The sequence below is a fragment of the Dysidea avara genome, chromosome 13, assembly GCF_963678975.1.
Source record: "Dysidea avara chromosome 13, odDysAvar1.4, whole genome shotgun sequence".
NCBI lineage: Eukaryota > Metazoa > Porifera > Demospongiae > Dictyoceratida > Dysideidae > Dysidea > Dysidea avara.
The window spans coordinates 11349223-11362102 of NC_089284.1; the positions used below are offsets into that span (position 1 = coordinate 11349223).

At 37.2% G+C, this 12880-nt stretch overlaps 1 protein-coding gene across 1 annotated transcript; it reads left to right on the forward strand.

The window, feature by feature from the left end:
- Positions 1 to 7191: 7191 nt before the first annotated feature.
- Positions 7192 to 11565, forward strand: LOC136243003 (activating signal cointegrator 1 complex subunit 2 homolog). Its single transcript, XM_066034523.1, has 6 exons — positions 7192 to 7442; positions 9640 to 10184; positions 10239 to 10265; positions 10321 to 10520; positions 10579 to 10716; positions 11390 to 11565. The coding sequence occupies exons 1-6, from the start codon at positions 7256 to 7258 to the stop codon at positions 11451 to 11453; spliced, it is 1161 nt and encodes a 386-aa protein (XP_065890595.1). The 5' UTR covers positions 7192 to 7255; the 3' UTR covers positions 11454 to 11565.
- The last annotated feature ends 1315 nt before the right edge of the window (positions 11566 to 12880 follow it).

Genomic DNA, 12880 nt, shown 5'->3' on the forward strand with positions numbered 1-12880 from the left:
GATACAAGGTGGAGTCTAAATAATGGTCTATGACTATGTTGTTTTTAATGTCGTTTTTTAAGAGAAATAAGTGAGCTAATTTTTCTTTGAGAAACATTACATACTATTCAGTTTGACCACAATATACAATAATTTGATTGTCAGCCATGTTAACAAGCCACGATATGCCAATATATCACGATACATCGATACGGTTTGACTTAAATTAGATTTTTTTTAGTAATAACAACTATTGCCATTAAAATTTAGTACAATTAACAATTATATAATGGAGAGAACCTAAAAAAAACCCAGTCTCTGCCTGGATCAAATCGACAGCAGCAACTGGATTCTCGTGAATGGATCTGCCAGCAGAAGAACGGGAACCACGTAGACATCTAACTGCAGAGCGTAGTAGAGAAAAAGAAAAGCAACATCTAATTAGTCCCATTACAGCAACATAGTGATCATTCTTCTTCTATGAAATGAGGGAAGCTAGACGTTTGTAAAACACAATAGCTTGATCAGCCATCCCACCCGTTGCAGTGAAAACAAGAGGAGTAAAGGTGCCATGCTCAACCTCACAAATCCGAGCTTCATAAGCACACTTTTTCACATTTTCGTGACGACGATAAATGAACCTTGGAGCAGAGGAGCGGCTAGTAGGCGAATGAGGATTGAACACTTTAACATCAACATAAGACTTTTCACACCTGCCACCCCAAAAACCATTCATAGCAACATCTAAACGTGCCACATCTTCTGTGTTTAGGGTGGCATGATCATAATGTTCCCCAGAAAGAGGCTGTAAGGTTGGTTCAACCTGCACTTCATGGCACACCTCTGTCAGCAAAGAAGCTGTTAGATCATGTATTTCATTGTGTCTAATAGTTGGAAAGCCACCTTTAGGGCAAGAAAAAGCATGTTCAACAGAAAACTTGACCCCACAAGGACAACGATCAGGAAGTCCAACAGGATCCCAGTCATACTGGAGAGCAATAGCATCATGAAAAGCTGTCTTGTGAAGAGTAAACCCATGTTCCTGCACAGGAAGTACAGTAAGCCAATTGGACATTCAGAAGCCAACTCTAAAGCTCTCTTTAAACTTGGTGGTGCTTGATCCAATAAAGAGCATCCTTAGTAGAGGTCATCACAACAGACTTTGAACGTTGAACAGCAGATCTCATGATCAGTGATAACTGGATGCTTCTAACATCAGCTGAACATATGCCTGTTTGGGACAAAAGAAGTGACTGTAAAGGTCCAGTGACTTTGGTGGAAGCATAGTATTCAACAGATGTCAACTGAACAGGATTAGTAATTCCCAAACCACCAAATCGAGAGGGTGAGCAAGTTCCTCTCCAAGTCTTCTGGCGATGATCGCCCAGTTACAGCAGGAATGTTACGGATACAAACTTCTAAAGGTTTATAACAGCTGCTAACATCAGGAATAGTCCTAGCAATAAAGAGCCATTTGCTGATGAAGCCATGCATAAATGCAGAATAGGCAGCATGTGGTTTGGACCTGGCAATAGCAGACAGAAGGGTCAGCTCCTTAATCCATAAATTTACTTTCTAAGAAACATTGTCAGCAATGTAGGAGGTAGTTGCAGCCCCGAAGTAAGGCCTACCCTCAGCAGTAATATTAACATTGATACCTTGACGTGCCAGCTCCAAATACTGTGGCTTCACCACCAACCATGTCTTCATAGCATTTGGGTAGTAACCAAGAGTGATCCAAACTGAGAAAGTTGATCCCACCAAAAAAGAAGATCATGAAGTTCAGCACATTCACTGGCATCATCAGCATATGTACCAGGCTTGCCTAACCATACCAGGCAGTCTCTGAATAAGTAGTGGTATCGATACAGTGATATTGTCCTAAAACGATATGATACACGCACGGTATATCATTATATTGTTGCATCTCTAACAGATATAAACTAAAAACTAAACATACAGTTTTACAAGTACAAGCAAAATACTCTAATAGAACAGTTACCTAGGGCAAAACCTCTAAAAACCACGTAGGTTCAAACCAGGGATCTAAACCTAATTTCTAAGTTTACTAGAACCATTTTAAAGTTATACAAATTTGCATGGGTAAGATTATAGATAGAGCATCTAAAACTGACAAAAACTTCGGGTTTGAATTATGTTTCGCTTGACTTGAGGAGACAAGACAGTTTGTGCTCAAGCATGAAATAATTAGTGTTTTAAAACTATGTAAATGGTAATCCAACAGACTACAGTAAGTGATTTGAGAGATTTTTGTAAAGCTGTAGATTTTGTAATAAAGTGTGTTGCGAATGTTGCATGTCATTGTACTTTCGCTCATAGTACCTTCATGCCTATCCATATATACTACTTCTTGAATAGCCAGTGACAATACCTATTACCACTGCATTTGCACAGCTAGGGGCTTTAAACTTTCACAATAATAAAATATAATATTATCTCTCACTGTCAATTTATGCCTTGAGCGCTGTTTCCCGTACCATCCTAGTATTCCCTCAATGGCATGAGTTCATTGTGGTAAATTTCATAGTCACTAGTTACAGAACATTGTTGTTAGAACAATTTGTTTCTCTTTTATACAAACATAACAGCGATATTAATTTTGTACATGTACTTCCAATAGAAATGTACATGTTTTTGTGATTTTACATTACTACATTTCCTATCCCCTTTAGCTATGTACCTTTATTACAGTGCCTATTGGATTTAGATAACCATGATTCATTGGAACAATCTACTCACCTGTAGCTACCCCAAGCAGCTAAAAATACTCACTATGAAAATAGCGAGGGGTGTTGAAAAGTGTTAAAGGTTGAATAATAATGTATGAAATATGAGATAGTTGTAAATTCCCTTTTTGGTCTATCACTGCTGTTTTACTGTATTTATCAAACTGTTCAGGTGTATATTTGTCTCATGTTAATGTAGGTAGATATGGAGTATCGTGCTGGTCGATATGATGAGGCTATGAAAGCATCTATCAGAAGCAAAAGGGTTAACTTAGTTGGTGTTGTAGTTGGACTATGTCTTATATTTTTGTTTATTGGTACAGTTGTTGTAATTAACATTATTGCATATGAGACAGGAAATTCTGCTTTGTCAAATTCATACTGTTTAGTGTTTTATTTGTATTGCAAGTGTCCTGCCAATCTCACATAATAAATTTGTGTAGATGATAATGAACTGCAACAGTTATCAGCCACTAATATAAAATTAATTATTCATTTTTATGTAATGTACTGTGGTAGTTTTACATGCCTATACTGGCAATATATGTACTACCAGGGTATGTAAACAAGTTGATGTTGTATGTGTTACTTCTAAAGACTGCAGGCACCCAGTAAATACTACCCCTTAAATTAATCAACTCTTAAATTAACCACATGCACCGCATGCTATGGCTTTGTTTCTCACCTTGTTTGTAACAATACATGCATGCGGTACATTAAAATTAAACACATTGTGTAATTCACAAATTATTTCATAATTCATCAATTATGTTGCTGTGCATTGAAGCGTAACTTGAGCAAACCACTTTAAACCACAAATTTATTTATTTTTATTTATTTATTACTGTGTAGGACTCCATCAAGGAGTATAACACACAGATACAAAACAAAATCAAAGTAAATTCAGATGGTTTAACAAAACGTCCTTAAAACAGTTTATAGATGGCTGATTGACCACATCTTCTGGCAAAGTGTTCCATAATTTAATAGTGGATGGTTCAAAGGAAAATAAGTACGAGTTGATTCTTGCTTGTGGGATTCTGAAACATTGTGAATGACCTCTGGTAACTGATGACATTGATGTTAATGAGATAGATGGAACTTCCATTTGACAATTGATTATCTTATAAAACATGACTAGTTTGCAAAATGTACGTCGTGATTCTAGAGAGGGCCAATTAAGTGATGTGAGCACATTAGTAACACTACTTCTCCAGGAGTAATTGTTCATTGTATACCTTGCAGCACTACGTTGAATCTTTTCTATGGCACAAATATCAGATTGAAGGTGAGGGGCACATATAGGTGAAGCATATTCTAGTATGGGTCTGACAAATTATGCTCAGAAGTATCTGTTATTGTGTTTTCACAATCAAATTCTCTACACAAAGCCTCATGGCTGCTCTTAATCTTCGTTCATGTACAAAGGGAATATGGCCTGTTACATTGTGTTTCAGTTGTTATGCTTGTTACAGCACATAGGCTAGCCCTCTACTGAACTGTTTCACCTTAGTTACCAGCTTAAGTAAACACGATGAAAACGAAAGTGTAGCTTAATACAGTGCGTAAACAGCCTTTGTTCATTGAATGAAGGTTTTTTTCTGTAGCTCAAAGCCTGCTTGCTCGTGTGGGTGTTGGACAGACATGCAGACACACAGTTTTTTCCAAATCAATTTCAGAAAACCAGGTGCGCTCCCACATGCATCGTGCCTGGTTTAAAAACATGTGTAGATCCATATCACTATGGACCCATCCTTTGTCTTTCAAAAATTTACCTTATTGACTCTGCATGAGGTCTTCAAACTGCAGTATCAGATATGTAACTTATACTAGTCAGTCACATAACAGTAGTACATATATAAAAGGGGAACAAGACAGAAGTCAGTAATCAACGAATTGTTTGTGATTAGAAAAACCCATATACAGGTTGATCTTGCCTATCCGACACAAATTAAAATTGTTCTCATCTAACTAACATAGGTTAGCCAACATAGGTTTGTTCCTTGAAGATCCTCATAGCTATGCCTTAATTGAAGGACTGGTGAAGAGTCAAACATTTTTTACTACAATGGTATTAATTTTTACAACACTATTGAATTAAGTGTTTTAGGCCACTTCTTGCCATCCTCTTTATCATCTTCAAAACTGTGTCAATGTCAACTCTATTCAGAATGAGTTCAAATCCAGTTGCAGGCATATATTTGATTTGGCAGCTGGAGTATCAGTTTCTTCTAGAAGAATCTTCTTGGCAACAGATAGCCCAGAATGGTTATAGGGGAATGTTAAACGTTGGTCTTCTTTATTTAATATTATTACGTATGCATAGGCGGCAGAAAGGGGGGGAGGGGGGCTAGGGGGCTTAGCCCCCCCTCAGAATGATATCACAACAAAATTATCTTTCTTGGAGTGGGGCTGAAAACCGTGATAAAGATCGAGATACTCTAATAGAGCAGTCACTCTAATAAAGTAGTCAGTGTGTAGCGAGCTATGTAAGAATTTTTATGTAGTTTATCAGCTAGAAATGGTAGCTGGTGAGGTGGAAAGCTCTTGTCAGTTGGTTGTGACCTTTTTTTTTTTTTTTTTGGTCTCACCTTACCAAACTTATAGAAATAAGTCTGGGTTAGCCCAGCCCCCCCTCATATCAACTACTTCCTCCGCCGCTGTATGTATGTATTAGTTATGTAGTATTAGGTGTACAGCAGTGCTCGAATTGAGGGTATACGGGGGTATACGAAGTATACCTTGATAACAATTTTTGTAAATTAGTATACCTTGATAGTCTAGCCAAGTATAAGGTAGCTACAGTGTAAGTACCCCTCAGCAAAGAGCATCCATGAAACATTGGTTACTATATAGTAAGACATATTCTTACTTGATGTAACGTGATTCTCGAGCTAATTGATCCCCCAAGGAAGCTAATCCCACAATCCTAAAAAAATTCCCTTTCATGAGGTGTGCATTAATTAGAATTAAACAAGTAATAGTTAATTTTCCAAGTATGCAATCTACTTTAGCCAGATTTATATGTAGAACTATATTATCTACCCCCTCTACTGTAGACTGCATGTGTCTACCAAGGAAGCAATTGGTGACGAATCAGCTGATGATGACGAAAGGCAGAAAATTAAAGCAGTGAAGAAGAAGAGTCATATAGCTAATGATGCTAGTGTATATACAGAGCAAGTACCAACTAACAGTGACACATTTAGCTAGTCGGAACCGGAAATGTGGCTGGATAAAAAAAAAAACGTTCCCACCTTGGCTTATTTGTCTAAATCATAAATTGGGTTGTAAAGAGTTACCGTCTAGATGCTGCAAAGAGTATTCATCTTTCTCGTGAATGGCAGTCAAACTTACCACCGATATCATTCTCAAAAAGTTATAAATTTTTCAAAATTTCCTTATAGACTTTATTATAGTATTCATACTTCTTGCATTGTATTTTCATAAACATTTATTCAAAATCGCAATCTCAAAAAGTTAATTTTTCAAACTTTTATTGAGCAAATCTTATACTATACTAATTCTAGATCTGTTATGTGGCTAAGTATATAGCTACTATTAGCATTCATACTTCTTCCAGTGTTGAACTCAGCAAATTTCAGTCAAGATTGCCACCATATAATCTCAGAATGTTAATTTTCAAAATTTCTATGGGGAGCAGTCTAGGCCTTTACACTATAGCTATAATTTGGCTTTTTAGCTCAGTAGCTATACTATTAGCATTCATACTTCCAGTGTTGAACTATCAACAAATTTCAGTCAATATTGCCACCAAATTCAATCTCAGAATGTTAATCTTCAAAATTTCCTGGGGGAGCATGCCCCCAGACCCCCCTAGAAAGCTCATGCTTCGTATTTTGCAGAGTGTGCTTTGAACACTGTGGAATGATTTCCAGTACCTGTGTGCCCCCCCTTCCCTTAGCAAAATCCTGGTTCTGCCCTTGATAGTATACCCTCATATAAATTTACAATTCAAGCACTGGTGTGCAGGTAGGAGGCTCAAGGAGCCTGTATTACCGACCCTGTAAAGCCTGATGTTCAAAAATTGTAGCCAATTAATAATTACAAGATAAAAACTGTACAGATTACATATGTACAACAAGTATTAGCTAATTAGTAATCATACAAAAAGTATACCCAGCATGTTTGTATATGTATATAGGTTTTTTAAAAAAAATTAACCGTATCTGTGGCTGTGTAGCTATAGAATTATAAACCCCAGGAGTTTATAAATCTATGGTGTAGCTACCCGAGGACTCACTCACGTGCACCTTACTTATGTACATGTTACATCGCTTAATGATGACGTCATAATTTGACAATTATATGTACAATATACTTACAAGGGCTCAGGAGTCTAGTCAGGTCTAATTAGCACTTCAGATAGTTCAAGTCATAGCTCAAGTTTAGCTGATACATAATATAAGTCTCAGCGCTTATCGATTAGAGATTTATAGGCGCTTGTAATTTGAGGGCCGGATAGGTGTGGCCGTGGTGATCATGTGATTTTCCGCCTCGCGAATTTCATGAAATTTGCAACATTTATGGGGGAGAAACAAGCAGAAGAAAACCGTCCACCTTCCTTCAACCCGGAATTGTCTCAGAGAAGGAGCCAGCCAGAATCACCTCAACATCCACAGCAATATATGCAGCCTTCAGCTCCCTATCCTGCACCACCTCGACATCCACCTGTCTACAGCGGACATGGAGCTAGTAAGTGCCGGCGTAGTGCATCTATCATTGTTATGCCCCACCCCTGGCGGGTGTACGGGTGCACGTGGGGTTACAATACAGAAGGTTTAACAAAACTATTTTTCAATTTACTTGTATATATTACCATGGGCCCGGGCATGATCATGATCCTTACCATATCGCTCTCTGTTTCCTAATAAGGGTTTCTATATAGACTATAGGGGGATTTGATCAACTCAATAAAATTAAACTTCGAATTCCACTCTCAAAGCCGCCCCAGAAGTGGGATAAGACAATCACATAGCTGAATTGGTGTATGGAGGGGGCTTTGCATTGATTAGTGTATGGGTGGGTGGGTACTATAGATAATTTTGATGTTTGTTTTTATAAGCAAGGAAATTAATAGTTACAAAAAAAGGTTTGCAAAGTGACAATTTCCACTTGCACTGGAAGATTGTTCCCATAAATCAGTGATGGTTGATCTTCACATTTCAGCTACATGTTTCTGACTCCCTGTATTCACAGGCTTTAAGCCTTCTCACAGGTCCCTAGTGGGATAGCATTACTGTTAATAGCGTACATTATTTAATTGGCATAAAGATGCATATATGAACAGAGTAATTCCTCTTGTTTTTTGATAGTGAGACTTTAAGATGTCCTTTGTGTGTGTGTGTGTGTGTGTGTGTGTGTGTGTGTGTGTGTGTGTGTGTGTGTGTGTGTGTGTGTGTGTGTGTGTGTGTGTGTGTGTGTGTGTGTGTGTGTGTGTGTGTGTGTGTGTGTGTGTGTGTGTGTGTGTGTGTGTGTGTGTGTTGTGTACTACATAAAGATACATCAATTTTTTTTTGAAATTGGTGTCCTGTGCTAAGGTGGCATGCCTATTGCATGTCAATGAATGTTCTATTAGAGTAATTGGTGGTGTCCAGCTGCTTTATTCAATAGTTCCACCAACAGTGTTATACTAGCATGGTAATGATGCAGAAATCTTAATGAGAAACCACTGCTAGTATATAATTCTGTAAACTGAAATCTCTGCTACTACAGTGAAGATCTGCCGGAACTTACATCCACATTTGATGGTCCCAAATGGTTTTAATATCTAACATGTGAGTTATATACTTCTGCATCTTTGTAACCTCTAGCTCTGATACCCAATTGAATCTTAAAATGTATTCTTCACTTTAATACTGTTACTATGCAAACAGGAAACATTGGTAAATCCCTGTAGATCTAAACAGCCACTTTTAAAGACACTTATCAAGATTAAAATTAATGTTGACAAATCGATGTTGATATTGATTTGTCACATTTTCTTTCCATCATATTGTCTTGTTGTATAGTAATAATGCTCAATCCAGTTGAAAAAAGTTGTGAACGTTTGTGCAAAGCAGACAAAATTCTGTTCCATGCTTTAACATGAAATTTGACCTTTCCACGCTCAATTTACTTTATTGTCATGGAAACCTCATGCTGCTTGCATCACAATTTGATTGTGAAAGTTTCAACAAAGCAAATAATATCCAAAATCATATTCTTAATGTAAATTACTGTTAGAACACTTTTTAACAGATGTACTGTATGTTCTAACTGCATGAGCAATTGAACAAAGCTCTCTCCTGTCCATACATACAAATTCAATATTGTTTATCCTAAAACTTGATGGTGCTTGAGGTCCTACTGTTTGTTGAAATCTTTTTTATCGTCTTTTATTGAATTTTGCTTAGAATAACAAGAAATATTTGCAAGATGTAAAATAGACACATCCATGCTGATATTTGGTGTGGTCAAGAATGAATGTAATTCAATACCGCCTGGAAAATTCAGAGTCTGTTTTTAGTCAGTATTAAACCTACTAATCTATATACAGAAGCAAAATGGAACACAAATGTATAGATGATTCCAATGCCTGGAACCTGTGATCTGTTTCTTGGTAAAATTTTGGGCTAGTACCTACATATACAGTAGTTCCCATACTGAAAAAAATTATAGATGAAACATACACAGGCAGTATTTGCACATGATTTTTGCTGTGAATTTAATATTATAGACAAAAAAAAGTGGCTGAATGACTTTCCAACCAGAGTTGAAAGGTATATATTAACCAGGAATGCAGCAACACTGAATAGAAAAATTGTCAGATAGTTAATTATTTCACTTTCATGGATGCACTTATCTAATAAAAATTCTAATACCACATGTAGCTATGTATGTATGTATACAGATCAGCCACTACCATACTCCCCACAACCTTATCAACAGCAACATAATCAACAACAACCTCGTCAACAACAACCTTATCCTCCACAACCATTTTACCAGCAGCCTTACCAACAGCAAATACATCTTCGACCATCTCAACAGGGGAATGCTAATGTAGCTCAGCCACTATCATTCTCTCCACAACCTTATCAACAGCAACATAATCAACAACAACAACCTCCTCCTCACCAACAGCAACAACCTCAACCTTATCCTTCACAACCTTATCACCAACAGCCTTACCAACAGCAAATACATCCTCGACCACCTCTACAGGGGAATGCTAATGCAGCTCAGCCACTACCATTCTCTCCACAACCCGCTTATCAACAACCACAACCTTATCAACGTAATCAACAACACCACCCTTCTTCTCATCAACAACAACCTCAACCTTATCCTTCACAACCTTATCCTTCACAACCGTATCCTTCACAACCTTATCACCAGCAGCCTTTCCAACAGCAAACACACCCTCCTCTACCTCAACAGGGAAATGCTAATGTGGTGAGTACTTACAATACACACCATATGTCACTTGAATACTACTGTTGCTTTTAGAAACTAGATGCCATACTGAAACCAAAGGTAAAACATAGCAACAAACAATGTTGTTGTCACACCATACATTTCATTTATTCAGTCTGAAGAGAAGGACATGCAGGATGAAAAGCAAGAATTGCCAGATAACATTACTTTAAATGGCTGGTTATCTAAGAGAGGTGTCAAAGGCCCCACTGCCAACGTATGGCGTACACGCTATTTCAGGTTAGAAGAGGGTAACAGGTTAGCCTATTATAAGACAAATGATGAAGATATTCCACAAAGGTTGACTCCACAAGGGTGAGTGTTATATGTATGATTTGGTGTCTCCTTTACCACATGTGTGTTTCTTATAAAGTTTCATTGATATTGATAAGATTACATCAGTGCTCATACCACTCCCAGCTGAACAAGATAAAAATAAGGGCACCTTCCACCTTGTCACCAAGGAACGCACCTATGAGCTAATGGCTATAGATGAACCAACAATGAAGTGGTACGGTGAGACAATCACTACTAGTATCTTTATTTTAACTAATGCACTGCACAGTCAGCAGCCTTTGTTGATCAAAGCTACATATACATTGGTATACTAAGAGCAATGGTGGGCCTACCATGACTCCCTCTCCCCTCTGCCATTATATATTTCCTTTTAAAAGATTTTAGATCCCTTTGATATGCAAGTAAAGCCAAAATCAGCTTATTGCTCAAGAATAACTGACATATGACATATTAAATACTTTTAGTTTGAAAGCTCACTTTACTGCAAAATGCCAAAACTCAAACTGTCACCAGGACACCCAGCATTTTCATGCATAGTAAGTGCCTCCAGGTGTTTAAGCCAGTAATAGCTTTTGTAAGTGCTTTAAGACTTCACAATATTCTAAATAGTAAAACAGTGAACACTACTGAGAGGTGATTATTTGCTGCTACGTTTATTCATCAGTTATAACAGTTTGTAGCTAGCTATACTACTGGTTACTCAGAGTGGCCTCCCCTTTTTAATGATGTGGATCTAAACTTGTTTGTGCCCCTCCCCTTGCCAGCTCCTGGATTCGCCCCTGAAGAGTACCTCCCAAATACAGTATGAAACACAAATTACTCTTAAGTTCTAAGAAGTGAATGCACACTAGCTAACAATGTGATTTTTGTTTCATATATATATAAAGGTGGATTAGCATCATTCAAAATGTGATGGAGTGGAGAGCCAAACAGAAAAGAGAGGTGGAGTAATAATTGGATGACATGGCAGTAACACAACACAGTTGCGCTTCACATAAAATTTCTTTAATTTTGATTTGTAATTTTGATTTGTTATATATAAATTATATTCATTAATATGATGTTGCTCACATAGTTTAAAAGTTGAAGGGGTATAGTATAGCAAACTACCTGTGGTTGCAATAATAATATAATCATAAACTGTACAGAGTAAATCAGTAAAGTAAACTGGTAACTCAATGGTATGGCAAACAGGGGGCAACGAATGTAATAAGTGTACATTTATAAGTTCTGTTGGTGCTAACATTATTTCCATGCACATTTCTTTCAGCATAAACCCCATGTATACTTTATGCAAACATTCCGAAGATAACATTGAGGGTGTCAGAACTGCTATTTACTTCACATGGCACATGCATATAATGAAGAATTTGTAACTATGTAATCACAGTAAAAACTGTACTTGTAAATCAATTACCTGTTGCTTTGCAGTAAACCTTACACAACAGCATCGATACTTAATGACCATATCATAATATACTCTAAGACTTACTCTTTAAGGGTAAGATTTACTCTTCAATGTGCTCATATCTATGTGACAGGACTTTGTTTGTTGTTGCACATGGTGATACCTCATCCCGGAGACCATTCACAGTAGGTGTTCCTCAGGGTGGTATTTGGTCCCCTATATATTGTTTAATTTGTATATGCGTCACTCAAGTTCTTCATTGTGATTTGTTTTCATATGCTGACGATTCAACTCTTATAAAAGTGATACCTTCAAAGGATGATAGGATTGTTGCAGCTGATGAATTGTGGGAAGAATTTACTTATGGGGACAGAAGTGGAATATTAATTTTGAAACTGATAAGTGTCATTCACTTTGTGTGTCACTTAAAAAGGATGTTGATTTGCACCCACCACTGTTCATGGATGCCCTTTCTATTGTGGAAGTAGATGTATTAAAAATCCTGGGGATTCATTTTGACCATAAACTTACAAATGCTACTTGGAGCTGTATGATAGATCAGTTGGCTGCTCGTTCTTACCAAATATTGGGCGCTATTTTTCGTGTTAGAGATTATCTTGGTCAGTGTGGTCTCACTATTGCTTTTAAATCTTTTGTTCGACCAATATAATATGAGTACGGTAACATTGTTTTTATGGTAACTTCTGCCACTCATCTACATAAATTAGATTCAATTCAGAAGATGGCTGAGAATTAAGTTGTGTGGTACCACTTTTTCATCTTTGGCTTCTCATCTTAATGCCAGCTCTATTGGCCTGTCGTGTAAATTGTTAGATTTACGGTGTCAGGGACCTCTTCAGAAATTTTGTCCTATCCTTATACTTCCATTACCCATGCTTACTCCTTCTGCCATGTTATGGATAGCAGTTTTTTATTGCAGCAACTGTTCAAATATAATTCATTGGACTTA